Source organism: Ascaphus truei, unplaced genomic scaffold (assembly GCF_040206685.1).
Source record: "Ascaphus truei isolate aAscTru1 unplaced genomic scaffold, aAscTru1.hap1 HAP1_SCAFFOLD_457, whole genome shotgun sequence".
Taxonomy (NCBI): domain Eukaryota; kingdom Metazoa; phylum Chordata; class Amphibia; order Anura; family Ascaphidae; genus Ascaphus; species Ascaphus truei.
Window position 1 is genome coordinate 129,490 of NW_027456788.1, and position 22,775 is coordinate 152,264.

Consider the following 22,775-nt stretch of genomic DNA (forward strand, 5'->3'; position numbering starts at 1 on the left):
ATATATATATAGATAGATAGGGCAATGGGTGGGCTTCATTTTTTTTTATAAGAGCCTCAGTGCCCATATCATCACAGATACCTCAAACTGTTCATAGTTGCTCATAATATACATTTTAAGTGGTTCATTCTACAGGTTTAATTTTCCTGAGGCAGTTGGATTGTGCCCCTATGATTCTTGCTTTATTATATTTATTATTTTAAGACTGAGCATTTTTTTAGCTTATCTTTTTATTGTCCGAGCATACGATATACATGTATGGTATTATGTATACACACACCCCTAAATGCAGAAAATACTACTCTCCCACCCCCTTATTTTTCTTGTTATATGTAACGCATGTGACAATGTATAATTCCACATGCTTGCCTAAACTGGCAATCGATTAATACTCCTGTTATAAATCTGTACAAATCCTGATTGTGAGCCTAACATATTTGCCACCTTTCCGTTTCAAACAATCCTTCAGTCAGTGTTACAGCAGCTACAATGTATCCTTATATTAATATGGTAACTATCTATTGTTGCAGATGCAGCTCAAACTGCAAAGAATATTGGCAACAAATTATCACAAACAGGAAAGTGTTGGAAAGATTCACACTTCATAGGGGGTGGGCTATAACCTGCTGTTGAAATTAAAGGATGCTTTAAAACAGATTAAAAATTGAACTAAATTGCATAATAAAGTCACCATTATCTAAAACTACAGAAATTATTAAATAAAAAAATATAAGTTTTCCCATGCTTTCCATACGGTAATTATGCAGAGATTTAAATATTGCTGTGTGCTTCTCTTTGCATCACCAAAATAATAATGTTTCTTCAATTAAGGCACTTTTACATAAACAAAAAAAAAACACTGTTACTGACTCCTCATCAAAACCTTTAGGCAAATTGATGGATTTTACACATGAAATGTGTGGTTGTATTTATGGAAGTAACAGAACAACGTGATACATATTTGTCATTTACTGTACAGTTCTGACAAATGATCAGAAAATCAATTCAACTGCTAAAGAAAAAAATCCAATTGGATTTTTTTCCTAACAAATGTTGATGTTACATGATATTAGTCTATAAAATGGTACATCAAAATATTATATGAATTATTTCTTGTTTATACTAAAAGTACAATTCCTCTTAACAGATCGAAAAGTGGAAGCACTTGACATCTTTAAAACCAGATCAACTTTCATTATTTGATACAGATTTTATGACTTTGTAAATGAAAGTTCAGCATTTTTAATCCAACAGGAAAATAAATATCACTTGCTGCTCAGTAAAAATAAAATGTAAAGCTTTTAAAGTGAACCTACTAAAAATGTTTTACCGCAGACTATAAAAAGGCCAACTTTATATATAATACACCAGGGAAAGGAAGGGGGGGCAGGAAAGGAACCCTCGCAACTGCTAAGTGTATGGGTAAGATCGGTGCTACAATCTGGGGTGATAATGGAGTAAACAGAAGAGACGAAGAACCCCACTGCGAGAGCACTCACATCATCATGATCACAGGACCTAGGACAGTAAATAGGACCTAAAAACTAGGAGTGAGAAATTGCTCAGGTAATGGTGTGAACATAAAAACAAGTTATTTGAGAGAGTACTCAGAGTAAAATAAGGCGCATAAAGCCCGAGTGAAATAAAAGGCTGCGTGTGACACGCAGTGATCATGATGTGAGTGCTCTCGCAGTGGGGTTCTTCGTCTTCTGTTTACAACTTTATATACACACATTAACTATGCTCGTATCAAACTCATGTGGAAAATATAATTGCATTGGCTGTATGTGAACTCATCACAAGCTGCCCTACATCAAATGCATCATGCGGGTGTTGGGGGCATCATGTAATGTACATATTTACTAATATGCATTTATATACCATCTGCATTTTACTGGGACTCAAAAACGGTGTCAGTGAAAAAAATAATCGCATTGTATGAATACCTAATCCTGCTTTGAGGAGCACGAATTTCTTGTATAACAGCGCCACCCTGTGGTATTTGTGCGAACTACAGATACATTGTATGAGATTCTTGGCGCTTTTCTGCTGTTCTCTGGTCAGATCAATAGCTTTAAAACTAAAACAAACCAATAAATACAACTGTAAATAAAACTAAAAATAACAGAATATTTCGTTGCATTTGGTGCTTACCCTTTTATCCCGAATGCAGAGTAAATATGAGCATTATAGCTTTTACACGGATAAGGTGGGTGGCTCTTAGAAGAGCCTTTGTGTTTGTGGGTCAGTGATGAGATCAGGGTTACTTGGCGCTAGTGTACTTGGTGACAGCCTTGGTGCCCTCGGACACTGCGTGCTTGGCCAGCTCTCCCGGCAGCAGCAGGCGCACGGCGGTCTGGATCTCCCGGGAAGTGATGGTGGAGCGTTTGTTGTAATGAGCCAGACGGGAGGCTTCTCCTGCGATGCGCTCGAAGATATCGTTCACAAAGGAGTTCATGATGCCCATGGCCTTGGAGGAGATGCCGGTGTCAGGGTGAACCTGCTTCAGCACCTTGTACACGTAGATAGCGTAACTCTCCTTCCTGGTCTTCCTACGCTTCTTCCCATCCTTCGTCTGGGTCTTGGTCACGGCTTTCTTAGAGCCCTTCTTGGCAGCTGGCGCTGACTTGGCAGCTGGCGCTGACTTGGCTGGTTCAGGCATATTGAGCGATGCTTCCTCCTTCAGCTACAAACAGACAATGTCTAACTCCTCCCCCAGCAGCTCTATTTATAGGCTTCCTATGCAAATGAGCAGCTGCAGTCTTCTGTTCTTGTATTGGCTGACTTCATCATGTGACTGTTTATGACAGCATCAGATTCATTTAAACTAAGATGATTGGTAGTTACAGGATTCTGGAACTGATTGGCTGATTTGAAGACTGACCAATGACAGAGGAGTTACGATGCACCATAAAGGTATAAATAAGGGCACAGGGGGCGGGGTTTGTTATTTCTTTTGCTGTTACAGCTGTGGTCAGATTAATAGGAATGTCTGGAAGAGGCAAACAGAGCGGGAAAGCGCGCGCTAAAGCCAAGACTCGCTCTTCTCGGGCTGGGCTGCAGTTCCCAGTCGGCCGTGTGCACAGACTTCTTCGGAAGGGTAATTATGCTCAACGTGTGGGAGCCGGAGCCCCGGTCTATCTGGCCGCAGTGCTCGAGTACCTGACTGCGGAGATCCTGGAGTTGGCCGGTAACGCCGCCCGGGATAATAAGAAGTCCCGCATCATCCCCCGGCACCTGCAGCTCGCTGTGCGTAACGATGAGGAGCTGAACCGGCTGCTCGGAGGGGTCACCATCGCTCAGGGGGGTGTTCTGCCCAACATCCAGGCCGTGCTGCTGCCCAAGAAAACCGAGAGCCACAAACCGGCCAAGAGCAAGTGAGCTGAATACCCGAGACCAGGAGCAGAGATCCCCACATACCCAACACAAAGGCTCTTTTCAGAGCCACCCACAATATCGAGAAAGACGAATCATTTCATATTTACTGCAGCGATATATATTTCTACCTAAATATGAGTAAGTCTTTTAATTGTTACTGATATTAAATTAAACATTAAAGAATGTGTATAAAAATAAAGTACATATATCGATCGCCTCTTGTTAGTGCTGTAATTGTGAAACTCCGTTATGATTTTGCTATATCTGCAGAAGATAAACACAAAGCAGTCACTTGCAAACCGATATTTACTTTCACTAATTATACAGGTTTGGGTTCAGTTACACTTTTATAGATCTGTAAATCGTGGAAAGAAACATGTGTTCCATACCATAACGACACTAACTTTTCACGGGGACCTACATTTTTTCACCGACTTTATTTCCAGGAAAGTATAAAGCTCCACAAAGTCAGTGACCAGATTGTGAAGCATTTCTCTTGCTTTAGAACAATCATTATATAAAAAAAAAAGTCTATTTGCAGGTCAACCTCTATAAATTAAAGCAAAGTTGTGTAGCACGGATAATGCAAAGTATAAAATTAATATCTTTATATTTGTGAACAAACAAAAAGGCGCCAAAGCATTCAATTTAAACAAAAAGCAAGTAATTGGAACAATACACCACACGGTGGCGCTGTTGGATTAGAAATCGATATCGGCATTACTTGGATTATAATGCTATTAATTGTTTTTAAATCGGACACGAGTCAGCAAGGCATGAAGCTGTGTTATAGTGAACACACCCACATTTTGTTAACTCATTAAAGCAAAGGAAGTGAGATGAGATTAAATGTATGCGAAAACAATAAAACATGTATTCGGCTAACGATGTTTAATGATTGCCCACAAACATGCAAAAGGCATACAATAATTAATTGGGACTTGTTCGAAAACAGTATAAAGATTATAATGAAAGATTCAATAACCAAATAACTGCACAAATAATAATTACATCTGTTCTTCAAAATAAACAGCACATGGTTGAAATTTTGGTGTTAAAATTACTGTTTTTTTTTCTTGAGTTGCTTATTTTCCACAAGAAACATTCAAATGGTTGTCAGTATTAATAAGGTAAAATGGAGGCAGCAGGAAGGTTTCAATGGGATTTAAAAGAATGTGTAGAAATGGGTATTTTGTATAATGGAACAATCTGACTTCCCAAACTTTGGACCAAAGCCCTGAGAATCTTAAATTAAATCTCTTGAGCAAGAACAATAATCATACTTTTTTGTGCTAATAGTATACTCAGTGCTATAAACCAAAATGTAACATGCAGAACAAGTCCCTGGTGTGAATGTGTTTAATCCCAAGGGACTGGTAAACTGCAGAAACATGTCCAAAGTCCCACAGATCTCTGGAATAACATTATAGTATCAGATAACCATCTTAATGATACGTAAACATATTCTTGTACTTACACATATGTGAAGAGTTTAAAATGTGTGTGTATATACAGTGCTTGACAAATCACCCAAAAATCTACTCGACGAACCAAAAAAATCTACTCGCCACCTAGTCCCGCCACCAACCCCGCATTAAAATAAAATATATACATTTAATAAATTCCTAGTAAGAGACAACACAACACAGTAGGCGAACCACACCGCTCACTTGATCAATAATAATTAGAGTTTTCCTCTTTTTCTAGTTAGTTTAAGACATAAATGGGTGCTGCCTATGTACTTAGTGCTAATAGTATTAACAATTGAATGAAGGTATAACAGCCCAGCTCTAACATCGCTGGCAAGTATTACTAGGGAAAACCTATTCTAGTGATACATATGACATATGTTACAATGTAACCATTCCAAATTGTTGCGCCGGATACTTAGCTACAAATGCTGCCAATCTTAGCCCTCAGAACTTCATAAGCAACGACGCGCGGTATGAGTCTCAGCAGTGACTGAGTCAGTCACACCACGTGTCGTGCCTGGGGGTACCTGGTATTTTACCTGATCCGCAGTCCCTCAATGTCCAGGTACCCTCATTCCCGCAATGTTATACATTGGAGGGGATGTGTTCCCTACCTGTCTTCTGGGTTAGGGGAGATTCCGATATCTTCCGTGTGAAGCTTGAGTCAGATCTGGAAGAAAGCAGTATAGGTTATTTTGGTGTAGTACAGGGCAGTTAAGATATATAGGGTAAATAAGATATCCAGATCCAGAGTGTGAGAGAGTGTGGGTGACAGAGAGAGAGAGAGAGTGTGGGGGAGAGAGAGTGTGTGGGGGGGAGAGAGAGAGTGTGTGTGTGGGGGGGAGAGAGAGAGAGAGTGTGTGTGTGGGGGGGAGAGAGAGAGAGTGTGGGGGGAGAGAGAGAGAGTGTGGGGGGAGAGAGAGAGTGTGGGGGAGAGAGAGAGAGAGAGAGAGAGAGAGAGAGAGAGAGAGAGAGAGAGAGAGAGAGAGAGAGAGTATGGGGAAGAGGGAGAGGGAGAGAGTGTGGGAGAGAGAGAGTGTGGGGGAGGGAGAGATAGAGTGGGGGAGGGAGAGATAGTGTGGGGGAGAGAGAGTGTGGGAGAGAGAGAGTGTGGGAGAGAGAGAGTGTGGGGAGAGAGAGAGTGTGGGGGAGAGAGAGAGTGTGGGGGAGACTCAGAGGGGGGAGATACAGAGGGGGGAGACACAGAGGGGAGAGAGGGTGGGTGACACACACACACACACACACAGAGGGTGGGTGATACACACACAGAGAGAGAGAGTGTGGGTGACTGACTGGGTGGGTGACTGACTAGGTGGGTGACTGACTGACTGGGTGGGTGGCTGACTGACTGACTGGGTGGGTGACTGACTGGGTGGGTGACTGACTGAGTGACTGAGTGACTGACTGACTGGGTGACTGACTGACTGGCTGGGTGGGTGACTGAATGATTGGGTGGGTGGGTGACTGACTGGGTGGGTGACTGACTGACTGGGTGGGTAGGTGACTGACTGACTGGGTAGGTGACTGACTGACTGGGTGGGTAGGTGACGGGCTGACTGGGTGGGTGGGTAGGTGACTGACTGACTGGGTGGGTGGGTAGGTGACTGACTGACTTTAGGTGACTGACTGACTGGGTGGGTGGGTAGGTGAATGACTGACTGGGTGGGTGGGTAGGTGAATGACTGACTGGCTGGGTAGGTGACTGACTACTTGTGGTCTCTCTCTCTCTCTTCCACCCCCCCCTCTCTCTCCCCCCCTGAGAGGTGCTTTAAATATTGGTGGGCTGATGACATCACTCACCCCGTTTTCCTCTATCTCCAGAGCAGATCTCTTTGGCTGGTGTCTCTTCTCGGGGTTCCCCTGAGCCGGTGTCAGCTCCGGAGGATCTGTCGGCAGGAACACAGGCACCTCACCCTCCCTCACGGAGCAGTGTCTTCCATCTTGCTCCTGACTCTTCATGCAGCTGTTGGTAGCATTCATGGGGAGGAGGGGGGAGAGGGGAGGGGAAGAAGGGAGGGGGAAGCCCCCTCCACACACACACAGTGGAGTAAGGGGGGAAGCGCCAAGACTCGGCTCTCCAGCCTCCTCACCCCATCAGCTTCCCCCTCACAGTCCGCCCGCATCGAGCGGGCAAGCATGGGAACGGGAACCACCACCACCACCACCCCACCCACGTGCACAGCCACGACCGCGCAACACAACCCCCCCCCCCCCCCCGCGCCCATCTCCCGCATCCCAGGTGGCGTACACCCCAGGGCAGCATGCAGGGATCGGGGACAGGGGGGGAGGAGATCATGGGCAGGAGTGGGAGGAGATCAGGAAGGGGAGGAGATTGGGGGAAGGGGCTAACCCATCGCTGCCTGCCGGACCTCTTCCCCGCGTTAACCCAATCAGGGAGGGGGATTATTTATTTATTTATTTAAAAAAAAAAAAAAAAAAAAACATTTTGCGTGAGCAGGGGAATTCATAGAGCCGCAGTACGGCTCGCCAGCGGCCTAAATCCACTCGCCACGGGCGTGTTTTTATCATTAATTTTCGAACACTGTGTATATATATATATATATATATATATATATATATATATATATATATATATATATATATATATATATATATATATATATATATATATATATATATATATATATATATATATATATATATATATATATATATATATATATATATATATATATATATATATATATATATATATATATATATATATATATATATATATATATATATATATATATATATATATATATATATTATGCTAGGTCAGGGATGAGCAAACTTTCTGTGCTTGCGCGTCCCCCCCCTACCAAGTACCTTAATATCCAGCGTCATGACGCGTGGGGTCATGTGACGCATGTTGCTATAACGACGTGCACAACACATGACCCTGCGGCGTCATTGTACGCTTCGTTGCCATGGCGACGCGTAACCGAAGAAAAGGTAGGAGATGTCCGCGCCCCCACAGAATAATCTTGTTCGCCCCCTGTGACGGTGAGGGGGTAACCAGGCTGAATAATAAATGTTAAGCCCACTTGGTTACCCCTGATCCGTGTGTAAATGTCCTAGAGTGTCAGCTCTTGGACCCAACTGTCATATATATATCACTGAGACTGTGTAGAAATTATGCGACAATTCAGTATTTTCTGTATTTTGCCTTTCCCGGGATGCTGGAACAGCGGAGCTCGCGAGGCTGTGAGTTTAAGGGTGGGGGTTTGCAGACAATCTTCAATCAGATTGTTGCTATGTAGCAGGGTTCCCGAGTTATGGGACACCCCAGAGATCTACCCGGAAATCAGGTAAGATTCTTGGACACATTGAAGCGCAATGCTCCAGCAAAATCCTACCCTGGAAACGTTCAAATAAAACGTCCGTGTATCAGACAGAGTTAGGGAGATCTTTTCAGAAACCCTCTGTCTGATACATGGACGTTTTATTTGCCCGCCTGTTTGCTGCAAAGCCTTATTTAAGGCTATTGGGACTGTGCACTATACCTTAATCCAAGCTATCTGACGGAGCCAACAGAGCAATCGGTGCTGCTTCTGGGTTGTGACGTTACGGACCAAAGATCACGAGATCAGGAGGGTGAGGTTGAACAGTGCAACCAAGGGAGCCCCAATGTCATTGTACACAGCGTGCATCGTGAGAGAGGTTCCTTACATCATCAGCCCCTTTACTGCAGCTAAGAGATGGGATTTTATCCTGACATCATAAAGAATGATGATTGGAAAGTTGAATCGCAGAAGCCCAAAAAAATGCACCAACAGCTCACCAAGTGGAGGACTAAAAACGTTTAATAAAGACTACATAAAAAAGAAAATAGGACAAACAAAAAAACTGTTGGTGAGCTGTTGGTGCATTTTTTTGGGCTTCTGCAATTCAACTTTCCAATCATCATTCTTTATGCTGCTACCGCTTGATTGGAGTGACGCGCTGAGGATCTGAGGGTACGTGGGTGTCGGCGGCTATCACATTATCCCCCGTGAAATCACGTGTCTACAGGGAGAGGAAGATTTTCCGGACGGACCGGATGCACCATTACGTACTTCTGGCACTCGGGAACTCCGCGCCATTGATGGGAGACCGTGTAGAGGACACCTAGGACGGCATCGTTCCCTCTGCGGAGAGGCTTGCGCTGGAGGAGGGCTACACGAGGGATCCATAGAGGCGCTGACCTAGGCCTTCTATACTTCTCGGATCTCAGGTAGCGTTTTCCATTGGAACTCCTCTTTCATACACGCAGCCCAACAGTGTCTCCCCCATCTGCTTCCACCCCTTCCACACCCACGCTGTGGAATTCCCTCGCGGCATACCTCAGCAGTCCCACATTATTATTAACTCCTAATGACTTTTTTTTGCACTCTCTGTTTTTGAGCTGTTAGTAGCCTTACAACTCATCAATTTTATCCTGACATGCCTGAATATTTCTGCTACATTGTAAGTAGCCATTTTTCTTGCGCTTTATTTGAATTATAAAACGTACTTCACCATATTGGCATCTTCCTAATTTATAGGTCTTACCTCGTCCAGGAATTCTTATAAAGACATTCAACGTTTTTATCCCACAGGTGTTATGAATCTATTCACCTGTTGTCTCTGATTTGTGCCTTTTGTATTTTGTTTTCTTCATATATTTCTGGTGTTGTGTACATCCTTTACATTGTGGCAGCATTCATTTGACACCATTGTATAATTGTTAAAAATTAGTTTTGCGCAAGTCAATACCTTTTTGTGGATAACAAAATGCTTTTATTTGTGCGAGGTTTCGAGATACAGTGATCTCTTCTTCAGGCTGTCACAATAGATTACGCCAATATATGTACTTTCAAACAGGACAGCTAGGAATGTTATCTCTGTGTGTGAAACCTAACCCTCCCCCTGCGCAGTATGCGAATTATGACTTAAGGCAGGGGGGCACAAACTTTTTTACCTGCGCCCCCCTGCCGGCGGTCACCTCACCACCTTTCAAAAGTACTGTGTCAATATTCATTTGAGAGAATCTGTGCTTTAACCAACTTCTTTTCCTGGACTTCACGGAGCTGCAGCACGGGGGATTCATGAAGTCCAGGGAAAGAAGTTGGTTAAAGCACAGATTCTCTCAAATGAATATTGACACAGTACTTTTGTAAGTTTATTACCTAAAAATCCATTTTTGGAGTCGTCTGTTGATACTTGTGGCTGCGCAATGGTCTTTCTCCCTTTGTTTATTACACTACAGGAGGAGTTCTGAAGTAAAAGCCAGAAATTGAATCATCACGTCGTTTTCAACTGGAACATTAAGAGAACTTTCCCTATCTAAATGGAGTATTCATTGGACTGGGGTATTATTGTCACTGCTAGCGCCGGGTCACTGCATTTTTATATCCCCCGACACTTAATTTAAGTGCCTTCGGGAAGCACGCAGGGCCTCTGTAAACGTGCGCCCCCCTGGGTGTCGCATCCCCAAGTTTGCGCATCGCTGACATAAGGTGTTAATTGGTCCCAGAATGTGTGTGATGTTAGAGTAAGCATGTGTGTGTGTGTATATATATATATATATATATATATATATATATATGTGTGTATACAGTATATATATGTGTGTATGTATATGTATATATGTATATGTATTGTGGCAGGACGGCCTCGCGGCGGAGTCAGTAAGACGCTAGACATGATGGGAAACTTTAAACTATAGTGGTTAATTAGCCACAACAAAAATTAAGTACAGGTGCACTGTCCCTTTAAAAACTACTTTCTAAAAAATAAAGCCTGTTCCCGTTAGGGAAACTAACTCACTTCTTGAGCCCTTACTAACAGGGCAGCCAGCTAATCTGGTTATGCCCAAAACATGTGCTCCACAAAGTATAACCAATCAGTATAATAATAAAGTCTTATCTGTAATGCAGCTCCAACAGCAAACAGGAACACGGTTCCGGGGAGCAGGCTGTGTCCAGCTCGCAGCAATCTTTATCTTTATCCTGGGTTGGGGTCCCAGCTGGTCCCAGCAGCCAAGCTCCTCGCAGGACTGGGGGACCAGAGCAACAGCTACGGCTTCCCAGCCAGGTGAGTTCTCTCCACCCTCACGTGGAAAAACAAGCTCACCTTGTGTGGGCAACTTCCTGCTTTTTAAAGCACTTGTTTCACTGATAGTTCAGCCCCCATTTAATCAGTCTTCAGCTGTGCTTTCTCTGTCTGAGGAGATTAACACTCTGTGAACTGGCTGCAGCATCTCTCCATTCACTGTTCCAGCCTACTGAGTCAGTGACTCTGTCACATATCCCTCTCCCCAGCGAAACATTGTCCTGTGGAGCGGCCCATGCACCATTCCCGTGCACCAGCATCTTTGTCGAAAATGTCTGACGTCGGCCCTTCCCTCCCCCTTTTTTTTCTTGCCTTCCAATTTAGGCATTTTCTTTTTGGGGTAATTACCAGTCCATCTGCGCCTGAGGACTGGTACCTCACTATCTCCTTGTGTTGTGCCAGTTTAAGGTTGATGCTCTGTTTTTCTTGTGTCTCTTCTTGCAAAGGTTCCTGAGCATCCTGCTGTCTATTAGCTCTCTCTGCCAGGACTCTACACCATGTTGTGACCTTGATCAGCAAATCGTGAAGATGCATTGTTCTCTTGTGCTCAGAGTCTCCCTTACTCTGTAGAAGAGCCTTGACCTCGGTCAGCTCATTGCATACACTCGCCAGTGACTGTTTGGCCTTCTCTTGTGATGACAGCAACTCTGTTTTAGCGGTGATGGCTTTTGGACCTTTCTCCATCAGCGTACCTTCAGTGTTGGGTTCCACAATATTTATCTTTAGTACTTCAACTTGGTCGGGATTCTTATTAACCTGAAGTGCACCCCATGGAACCTCTCTTTTACCGTCAGCAGACTCATAGGCTTGGGCCTTTCTGTCTTGACTCTTTAACTTACTCTGTTGAGAGAGTCGCTGGACAATCTGTGCGGTCTTTCGCCTTTTATGATCATGGACACACTTCCATCTCATTCGCGACTGTCTCTTCACAGTGGCTGCCCTCATGGCAAGGAATCCCCTGGGCACTGTAGTATGATTGGATTCTTACTGTTCTACTGCATCGCCACTTGGCCTTCGCCTTCCGTGCCTTGTGGAGAGTAGACTGTAGTACTAAAATGATATCACGGTCCTGCTTCCTGGAGCGCCTCCCTTGCTTTATCTCTACCGCCACCTTTTCCTTGGACTGCTTTAGTGACCCAAACGTCTGTCTTGGTGTTGTATGCTTTTCCTCCAGCTTCATCTGAGAAACCTCCTGCTGGGCAGCAGTAGAGTCCAACGTAGCGTCCCGCTCAGTCTTCAGAGCCTCAAGCTCCTTGACTAGGTCACACTTTTGTTTCATCCGCAATCTTGCGGCCAGCACACTCAGACTCCAGGTCCTTCCTCAAGTCTTGAAGCAGTCCTTCTGCCTTTCTTCTTTCACTCAGTGCAGCTGCTAGTTCATCTTCGTTAGAATTGAGTCGCGATTCTACGTCTCCTAGCAGACTCAGAGCAATGCTTAAATCTGTCTCTGTTTCTTTATTCTGGACCTGCAGCTGCTGGTGCTCCTCCCGGACCTTGTCCGGCTCCTGCTGTAGCCGGGCCCCCTCATTGGTCGTGTAGTCCAGCCGCTTGTGGATATCAGCCATCTCTGTTTCATGGTGCAATGTCAGGCAGGCCACCTGACGGATGGACACCTCCTCACTCTTGGCGCACTGCATCTCGCGCTCAGCCATCTGCATCTGCAACTCTTCAAACTGATGCTGCAAGTCCCATCTCAGGGCCTTCACCTCTTCCCGGTGCTTACTCTGGGTTTGCATCAGCGCCTCCTTCATCTTTTTGAGCTCTGCAGTTCTTGTTGCTAGGATCGCTGCTGCTTCTGTTTTCCAGGCCTCTTTCTCCTTGGCATACTGACTCATTGGGATGGCGCTGCCTCTCTTCTTCTCCAGCTCTTGCTTCAGTCTTTGGACCTTCTCATGTTCCCTCTCACACAGAGTCACCTGTTTTCTAAGCTCCGCCTCCAGCGATGCTCTTGTTGTGCTCAACGTGACCTTCAGCTGCTCCAGGGCGAGGCATTCTTTTTCCAGAATTTTCTCTGCATTCTTCAGTGTAATCTGTACTTCTAATTTTTCCTGCGCCAATTGCGTCTTCACTTTCTGTGCTTGGTGAAGCTTCTCAGTCCCATCACTGACCTGACCAGTCAGGTTTAAAACCTCTTCCTTCAGGTGTACATTCTCCATTTTCACAGTCTCTATATCCCTTAGGACCGTCTCATTGGCTTTCTTCAAAGTACCCAGCTCTGTAGTTAGACAGTGGCCCTCCTGGCTGAGAGCAACAGCTCTGTTTTGAGCGCGCTAGCATCTTGGTGAGAAACTTCTAAGTCTGATGAAGTTTTGCACATCTCTCTGGGACATCTTATAGCATAGTCTCCAGTCAGGACTTGTTCTCTCTGATTCCATGGTACCAATAGCGGTGTTGGCCTTATCCAAACTTGTCGTCAGCTCCTCCAACTCACTCCGCAAGAGACGCTCTGTTTTCATTAAAGCCGCATACTCTTGTATAGCTGGGAGTATACACCTCTGTACCTTGGCGTTCGCTTCTCGCTCCCTATTCAATTGCTCCTGCAAGATATCATAATCACGCTGGGCAGTTTGGAGTGCAGAAATTAAGGCCTCTTTTCCCTGGATCAAGGATTCAGCTTCCCTTTGCTCCTCCTTTTCCTTTGCCACCGTTCCTGTGACAATTCTCTCCGGTCTGCAGCACATCTTGTACCTTGCTGACGCCTGTTGTCCTGGTTCATGACAGGCCCAGCATACTGAATCCTTTAGAAAGTCACCTGGTTTCCTTCTAGCCGGCACGGCTCTGAACTCCTGGTAACCGACTCCAAGGTTATGGGGTCCTGCGCTCTGGACACTGGTCACTTTTGCAGCTTTCATCTGCGGGAACGTCTCTCTTCTCGGGGCCACATATGCATCGTCATCATAATCATCATATGGCCTGAAGGGACACTGTTTTGTATGGTTATGTACATTGCAAAACTGACACTTGACGGCGGCCATTTTAAAACCCTGTTTTTTTGGGGGTTTTTTACACCTGACGAGGCAGACTTTGCACAACACACGTAAGTTGTATGTGCTTTACAACCTTTGAATCTTCTGGGTTCTTCTTAGGGCAACATCTTTGCCAAAATCCATTTTCACTTTCTTTTTTACCAGACAGGGCAAACTTTACTCACAGCACTTGCTAGCTGCAAATTCACTTGCTTCAGCAAAAGGCATTAGCTTTACACAGCAATCCTTTCATACCCGATTGGGCAAAATTTACACTCAGCGCTTGCTAGCTGTAACTTCCATGCTTCAGCAAAAAATCATTTTTCCCCCGCTTGAGTTCAGTGTCTCAACACATCTTCATCTACTGACTCCCAGAGGCGTAGCATCCCACTTCTGACACCACCTGTGACAGGACGGCCTCGCGGCGGAGTCAGTAAGATGCTAGACATGATGAGAAACTTGAAACTCTAGTGGTTTATTAGCCACAACCAAAATAAAGTACAGGTGCACTGTCCCTTTAAAAACTACTTTCTAAAAAATAAAGCCTGTTCCCGTTAGGGAAACTAACTCACTTCTTGAGCCCTTACTAGCCAGCTAATCTGGTCATGCCCAAAACATGTGCTCCACAAAGTATAACTAATCAGTATAATAACAAAGTCTTATCTGTAATGCAGCTCCAACAGCAAACAGGAACACGGTTCCGGGGAGCAGGCTGTGTCCAGATCGCAGCAATCTTTATCTTTATATTTATCCTGGGTTGGGGTCCCAGCTGGTCCCAGCAGCCAAGCTCCTCGTAGGACTGGGGGACCAGAGAAACAGCTACGGCTTCCCAGCCAGGAGAGTTCTCTCCACCCTCACGTGGAAAAACAAGCTCACCTTGTGTAGGTAACTTCCTGCTTTTTAAAGCACTTGTTTCAATGATGAGTTCAGCCCCTGTTTAATCAGTCATCAGCTGTGCTTTCTCTGTTTGAGGAGATATAAATATAATCCACAGAAGCAGCCGGCACTCCACTTGCAAGTAGAAAAAATTGGGTGCTTGTCCCATAAAGCAATAATAAACCATACGATACCGTTTGAAGCACGAGATCAGGAGACAGCACTCTGGCAAGTTTGATCACAAGTTTTTGTATTGAAAAAGACACATAAACCGACGTTTCGGTCCCCCAGTGGGACCTTTCTCAAGGTGGTGCAATGAATGCAGTGCAGAGTACATATATATAGCCCAAAACCCCAGTGCTGCTGAAAAACACCAATCACAGAAAATTAGCATCACCTGCCTGTGTGCCCTACAAGCAACCTATCACAGGGGGAATGGTGGCCATCTTGAATATATTAAACTGGTAAGTAGTACTAATGTATTAATGAGCATGTGCATAGTCAATGACCCATGTGAATTAACTGTTCGTGCAAACAGGCTGATGGGCAGAATGGCTGGCAGGGAAGCAATTACCATGGAACACCTAATGTGCTCACCAAAATAGTGCAGAAAATTGTGTAGGGATAAAAAATATATATACAAGGATGACGTGGCTGTATGGAATTACTTGTGCGCTGAATCCATCAAGTATTGGGCATGCAATAGCTAAAAGTGTGTAAAACAAATTGCAATATGTATCAGTAAAGCCCACAAACACAGCTCCAAATGTCTTAATTGGGGATAGTGCACACCATATAAATAATGGCACAATTTGATATATTTAGAACCAATGGGGTGTATAAATAAGTGATATGGGACACAAATAATGCAGTGTCACTACAAATATAGTAAGGCATTGCCTAAAAGATATTCTGAAATAGTCTAAAAGCATGAGTCCAGAGTTGCTGTTGAAGATTAAGAGTGTAGCAAATAGAGATAACGGTAATAAACCACTGACCAAACAAAATGATATGCCTATGCCGATAGTCAAGCTCAGATAGGTGCAAGTAAGAATAAATTGCATATTAGCAGCTGTACATATCAGACCTAATAAAGCCCAGAGAGTGCATTGGTCTGTTAAGGTGTAGATAGTGGCCAATGTCACACAGCACCCAATAAAAGTCTGCCAGGTAAACCATCCATCAAAGGAATGTGCTTAGTCTGCTGTGGTAAAGATTCCTAGTATCAACGGGCCAATCTTGGGACAGGTATACCTTTATAGGAAGCAACTGAGTTTAAAGTCCTCGTTTAGGCCTCGAGGGCTCAGAGTACCCAGGCTGTGAATCAATGCTGTGTTGCAACAATGCTCTGTTGCGGTTACCTCCTCTTCCAGAGGTCCGAACCTTGGCGATTGGCATGCAGCGCAAGGTGGATAATCCATGCTTCTTCTCTTTGAAGTGCCTGGCCACAGGTTGGTGTTTCAAATCCTCCTTATCTTCAGTGTCGGCCAGTGCCTTCCGGATGGCCGACCGATGGAGGCACAGTCGCTCTTTCAACATCCTCATTGTCTTGCCCACGTAATATAGGCCACATGGGCATCGAATGAAATACATTACATATTTCGAATCACAGTTCATTATGTCCTTGATCTTTAGCCGATTTCCATTATGCGGATGTGGATATGCATTTCCCAGTATCATATACTGGCAATTTATGCACCCGCGGCATTTGTATACTCCCGCTGGTCTCGTCAGCCACGTTGGTTTTACTGCATACTTGGCTGTGGGGTCTGCCTTCATAAGGTAGTCCCCCAGGTTCTGGCCTCTACGGTAGCAGAATCTGGGTGGTTTGGTAAAATTTTTGCCAATAGCCTTGTCGTTGGTTAGAATATGGCTGTGTTTCTGAATGCTCCTCTTAATGAAACCAGAGGCTGTGCTAAAGGTGCTTCTGCTGTTAAACCAGTTATCGTCTGTTTTTTTGTCTTTTGGTATCAGCAACCTGCTTCTTTCAACGCTTTTGGCCTGTTCCAGGGCCATAGAGACATCATTGTAGCTGTATCCCCGCACCAGGAACCGATCCTTCATCTCAATCAAGGCCTGGTCCAGCAGTAATGGATCACTGGTAATCCGTATTACACGCAAAAATTGCGAATATGCTAAGCCTTTTTTCAGTGCCGCCGGATGATGGCTGATGGCCAATAGGAGGGTATTTTTGTCAGTGTGTTTTTTGTAAAGTCTCGTAGCTAGTGTCCCGTTGTGCTTATAGACTATTGTGTCAAGGAAAGTGTAACAGGGGAGTTATCCCTGTTCAGGACAAATGCCTCTAATCCAGCAGTGTGGTGGTTAACTGCTGGTAGTCAATTAACAAACACCACCTGCCTGATTAGGTTGCTTAGAAAAGCCTGCCCTTGAGACAGGAAGTGAGATTGTGCCTGAAGTCTCACATCTTGTGAGAGTGAATATGGGGACATTTGTCTTGAGCCTGCAAGAAGAAACAGCAGTGCTGCTTTCAAGACACAGGGGAAACTTCTAAACCTGAATTCTGACAAACCCTGAGGAAAAGGGAGCAACCAGGGACAGAGAATATTTTCCCTCCAAACCACTATAATCAGATAAGACTTTCATTTATAAGACTTTTTATATCTGTTCATTTCATGCTATATGTTTGGGGCTGGGAGACATGCTTATCTAAAGGGAGTTGTGGACTGCATAGTATTGCACTAGAAATACTCCCAAGTGAATAGAAGCTTTGTTTACCCCTTGTTTGGATGGTTTCCTGATGTTAAGGAAACAGGCGCAATAAAAGCCTTATTTAATTTCACCATAACCAGTCTCCCTTGCATACCTCTGTGAGCGTCCGCCTACAGAAAGACACCTCTTTATTACTGAAATTGACAGTAAAGCGGATCGTGGAAGGTATTGCATTAAGTTGGTCCACAAACAATAGCAGGTCATTCTCAGAGCCATCCCAGATCAGGAACAGGTCATCTATATATAGCGTAGATATTTGGTGATGTTAACATTAAAAGCATTATAATTCATAATATACTTCTGCTCATATGAGTCCATGTATAAGTTGGCATATGATGGGGCTATGTTATATATATATATATATATATATATATCTGTACATGACTTTTTTCTCCCTCGCTCTCTGTTCCTATTTGCTATAACTGAGACCTGGCTCACTCAGTCTGACTCTGCTCTGGAAGCTGCCCTCTCCTATGGTGGCCTTTCCTTCTCCCACACTCCGCGCATTGATGGCAGGGGTGGAGGCTTGGGGCTCCTGCTCTCCTCTCTCTGCCCTTACCGAACCCTTCCTATACCTCCATCTCTTGTTTTTCCCTCCTTTGAGGCTCACACTGTCCAGATCTTCTCTCCTCTCCCTGTCCATGTGGCGGTCATCTATCGGCCACCTACCTCTACTCATCCCCCTTCTGCCTCTCTCTTTCACTTTGAATCCTGGCTCTCTTTCTTTCTCTCCTCAGACTCCCCTGTTCTTCTCCTTGGGGACTTCAATTGCCACATTGATGACCCCTCTCTCCCTTGGGCTTCCTGCTATCTTTCTCTAACATCTTCTTTTGGCCTTCAGCAGTGGACTGCAGCCAGCACCCACAAGGATGGCCACTACTTAGACATGGTTTTCACTAAAAACTTCTCTCTCCGATTTCTCCATTTCCCCTTTTCCTCTCTCTGACCATCACCTCATCTCATTCTCTCTATCTCGCTTCTCCCCTTCTCCACCTCCATCTACCCCCCGGTTCTGTAGAAACCTGCGCTCTATTCCCTTACCTGACTTTGAGTCCACTTTACGCTCCTCCCTCTCCTCTCTCAACTCTGCTACAGACCCTGACAACCTGGTCAGGAACTACAACTCTGCCTTGTCCTCCTCTCTTGATCTACATGCCCCATTTTCTCTCTGCCGCCCTCGCCCTTCAAACCCTAGACCCTGGCTAAATTCCCACAAGCGCATGCTGTGTTCCTCCACTCGCTCCTCTGAACGCCTCAGGAGGAAATCTCATACTCTCACAGACTTCCTTCACTACAAATTCATGCTATCCTGTTTCAACTCTGCCCTTTTGCAAGCTAAACAAGCCTACTTTTCTACACTAATCAACATGCACAAGTCTAACCCACGCCGACTGTTCTCTGTCTTTTATACTCTACTCAAACCACCCTCAGCTGCCTCTCCTTCCTCCATCTCCGCTCAGGACTTTGCTGACTATTTTAAGGAAAAGGTGGAATCCATACGTCAGAACATCCCCTCTGTTTCTTCCTCCCAACCTACACCTCTTCCTAACTCTCCTCCTGCCTTCCTTGACTCTTTTTCCACTGTCTCAGAGGAGGATGTGTCGCTATTGATCGCCTCTTCTCCCTCTACCACTTGCCCTCTTGACCCAATTCCCTCCCATCTCCTAAAACCTCTTGGTCCTTGTGACAGGGTGAAGTCAACCCCTATCAGTTATGCCTGGGAAACATATGTCTGAGTGCTTCATCCAGCACTCAGAAGGTTAACTCAGGAGGAAGCTAGGTAATTAGTGTGACGATGGAGACGATTTGGCCCGGGATTAAAGGGGTTACACCCCAATTGGCCACTCTCTAACCTCACCAGGGAGACAAGGGGTTAACTGGGCTGGGGCCCAGACGTGTGATTTAACCCTTGTCATAACCTGAAAATGTATATTCCCTGTTCCCCCCTGGTTTATTGTTAATCAGGGTCTGCGTCACACACACACTAGAAACCATCCGGGAGCACAAGGGTTAATAGTCCTTTAATGATTATAGCTCTTTGTGAAGTTTTCCCGCCTTTTCAGGCACCATTTTGCAGGTCCCCATTGGCCGCCATTAGGGCTCCATGCCTTCTAATGGAGAATCTTGTTGTTTTAGTCCTGTTTCCTGTAAAGACCAGCAGGTGGCGTCCGAGAGGGAGAGCGGCGGTTTCCCATTGAAAGTCAATGGGCTCATCGACTTCAATGGAGGTTCCTCGAGGTAACTTTCGAAGAACAAGTTGGCTGCCGTCCAGACCGCAAGCCGCAAAGCGGATACAATGTCCTTTAAAAGAGTTAAAATCACTTGAGTCAAGTTCAACGTTAATTGGCGTGGGAATAAACAGTTCTGGGGGCCCTAGAAATAAAATTCTTTTTGCCCCTAGTTCGTAGGCTTCCCCCCACTCGACCACAACCGGGTCCCCGAATCCTGGACCCCGATAAGGGTCGAACCGAGAAGAGCGGGTCGCGCCATAGGCTTCAATGGCGGCGGCAGAAACAGCTCCGAAAAATGACTAAGTGTGAAATGCGGTAATTTAGGAATCCATATCTCCAATTCCGGAGGGACCAGAGGATCAAGGTTTGGGGTATCTGTAGTCACTGCTCCGGCATCACTGCAGAACCATCCTTGACCCTCTTGGACGAACCCGACGGAGTATGGACCCCCTTGAAAGTTCGGGACTTTTTCCCATTGATTCTAATGGGGGAAAAGCCGCATGGTGAAAAAATGACTAAGTGTAAAATGTTGAAATGTGTAAGTCCATATCTCCGGTTCTGGAATGCCCAGAGGGATGGGATTTGGGTGACATATAGCCAAGGTTCCGGCTTTAATGCATGCCCATTTTCAGCCCCCTCAGACCAACCAGACGGAGTATGGACGACTGTAAAGATTTGTGGATTTTCTTATAGACTTCAATGGCGACGGTTCCCCATTGAAAGTCTATGGTAGGAAACTCCATTGACTACAACGGCGGAGTTGCTCCATTGAAACCCATGGCGGCGGAGCCCGTTGTTTTCAATGGGGATTTAGTGAAAAGCTGAGATTTCTTTTAGCTGAGATTTTTGTATTAAAATGAAAACTGATTTAATGTGCATTTGTGTAACTCCGGCTCCATAGGTCGTAGCAAGTCGCTTTTTGGATCATATGGTGCCCCAGTTCCGGCCATTAGAACTGGGAAGTTTGGTTCTGCTAGACCCAATGGAACCGGATATTTTAATACGTTTATGTTTTATGTTTGATACTTTGTCCCAAGGTAGGGACAAAGACTTAGAGGAAATTCCTTTTAGCAGATGGCCCAAGAGGCGCCCTAATGTCTAGGATTCAAGTGTTGTTCAAAGGGTCTTGTCACCCTCCCTTTTTACCTAAGGGCGGAGGAGGCTCAAGCCAGAGCAGTCTTTAAGTGTCCCACTTCACACCTTTCAACAAAGGTTTTCCTGCCAGAACTCCAAATGGATAGACTGGCTGGTATTCCTGATGCAAATGTGGGGCTTCAGAAATGAGACCCCAGAGTTCTACTGCGCATGTGCCGACTAGCAGGGGGGCATGGGTCAGAATGCTTTCCCACGTTAGTGAGTGGCTGGAGGTAATTGAAAACCAATCACCTGTACTTAAGGTTATGGATAGGGCCACAAAAGGTATATAATCTGTGGTCAAGCCCTCAAGAAGCTTCCGCCGGCAGCCATGGAATGCCTCACAGAAATCTTCAATGCATGCATGCGGCTCCAGCACTTTCCTCAATCCTGGAAGGAAGCCAAGATCATTGTATTCCAAAGCCTGGAAAACCACTGAGGGATCCTGAAAACTACCGTCCGATAAGCCTGCTCTCTGGACTGTCGAAACTCCTGGAGAAAGTTATTCTTACGCGCCTCCGCCACTTTGCCTCTGGTAAAAACAACATTCTACTAAAGGAGCAATTCGGATTCCGGAAGGACCACTCAACTAACCATCAGCTGCTGCGAGTCGTTGACATAATAAGCCATGGATTCAACATCCACAAATCAACTGGAGTTGTCTTCTTGGATGTGGCCAAAGCGTTTGACAGAGTTTGGCATGAAGGACTACTGCACAAAATGATCAACCTGAAATTCCCAAACTTCCTGATTAAGCTGACTGCAAGCTACTTGCGGGAGCGCACATTCCACGTGGCTGTGCGGGAAGAGCTCTCAACAACACGCCCCATCCGCACAGGCGTGCCACAGGGATCAGTCCTGGGACCTTTCCTGTTCAACCTCTTCATGAATGACATCCCCACAGACCTCCACAAGACTCAACTGGCACTCTACGCAGATGATGTGGCAGTCATCTCCCAGTCCTTCAGATAGAAAGAAGTAGCTAAGAACATCCAGAAAGCACTAGACATGCTATCAACATGGTACAGCGACTGGCAAGTAGGACTGAACTCCAGCAAGACTACAGCTACACTGTTTACCAAAAAGAGGATCAAGGCACACCCGCCAATCACCCTCAATGGAGAGGCTATCAAATGGGAGCCAAACAGCTCTTACCTAGGGGTAATCCTAGATAGCAAGTTAAGATGGAGAAACCACATTGAGAAGATTCAACAGAAGGCAACAACCAAGCTGGCAGCACTGTACCCTCTGCTGAAGACAAGGACCATGCCCATCAAGAGCAAAGTCAATGTGATCAAGGCGATCATTAGACCCACAATGACATACGCCTCCCCGGTGTGGAGTGGTTGCCACCAACGGCAAAGATCATCTCTCCAAAAATTACAGAACAAGGCGCTGCGGATTGCGTCCAACGCTCCACTTCCTACAAGAATAGCAGACCTTCATAGGGAACTGGGCATCGAGATGTTAGATGAACATCTAAAGAAGCTCAACAAGAAATTCTACAAGGAACTAGACCAGAACTCAAACCCGCTGATCAAGAAGCTTGCTGCGATCTCTGCAAACCCATTTGATCGCTACCCACGACCCATCACAGCGCTGACCCTGTGAAACCAACTCAACTGTGGCAAGTAACACAGATCAAGAAGCTTCCTAAAGTGTGCGACAATACACTCAACAAGAGAACTTGGAGTAATGAGGCTCAAGCCTCGGTATCCAATATCACCACTGACAGATTTAATCTGTCAGTCAGAACAGAACGGTCAGTTATCCAGTGTTGTTCATGTTTTGCAAGTTCTTCAAGTGTTCAGTCTGTTCTATACCATCTTGTTTGCTGAGAGAAACGCTATGCACTGTCTTCCTGCCAGAGGTCTTTTCATGCTTTTGGTGTCGTGATGACTATGAAGAGT

General features: G+C 45.2%; 2 protein-coding genes across 2 annotated transcripts; one reads left to right on the forward strand and one right to left on the reverse strand.

The window, feature by feature from the left end:
* Positions 1-2,146: 2,146 nt before the first annotated feature.
* Positions 2,147-2,682, reverse strand: LOC142484892 (histone H2B 1.1-like). Its single transcript, XM_075584136.1, has one exon. The coding sequence runs from the start codon at positions 2,660-2,662 to the stop codon at positions 2,264-2,266; it is 399 nt and encodes a 132-aa protein (XP_075440251.1). The 5' UTR covers positions 2,663-2,682; the 3' UTR covers positions 2,147-2,263.
* A 275-nt stretch (positions 2,683-2,957) lies between these two features.
* On the forward strand, positions 2,958-3,487 carry LOC142484897 (histone H2A type 2-B). Its single transcript, XM_075584138.1, has one exon. It carries the CDS (start codon positions 2,989-2,991, stop codon positions 3,379-3,381), a length of 393 nt encoding a protein of 130 aa, XP_075440253.1. The 5' UTR covers positions 2,958-2,988; the 3' UTR covers positions 3,382-3,487.
* The last annotated feature ends 19,288 nt before the right edge of the window (positions 3,488-22,775 follow it).

Bases quoted from the DNA above. Each gene is read 5' to 3' on its own strand.
- LOC142484892 (XM_075584136.1), bottom strand. From the start codon at position 2,662: ATGCCTGAACCAGCCAAGTCAGCGCCAGCTGCCAAGTCAGCGCCAGCT.
- LOC142484897 (XM_075584138.1), top strand. From the start codon at position 2,989: ATGTCTGGAAGAGGCAAACAGAGCGGGAAAGCGCGCGCTAAAGCCAAG.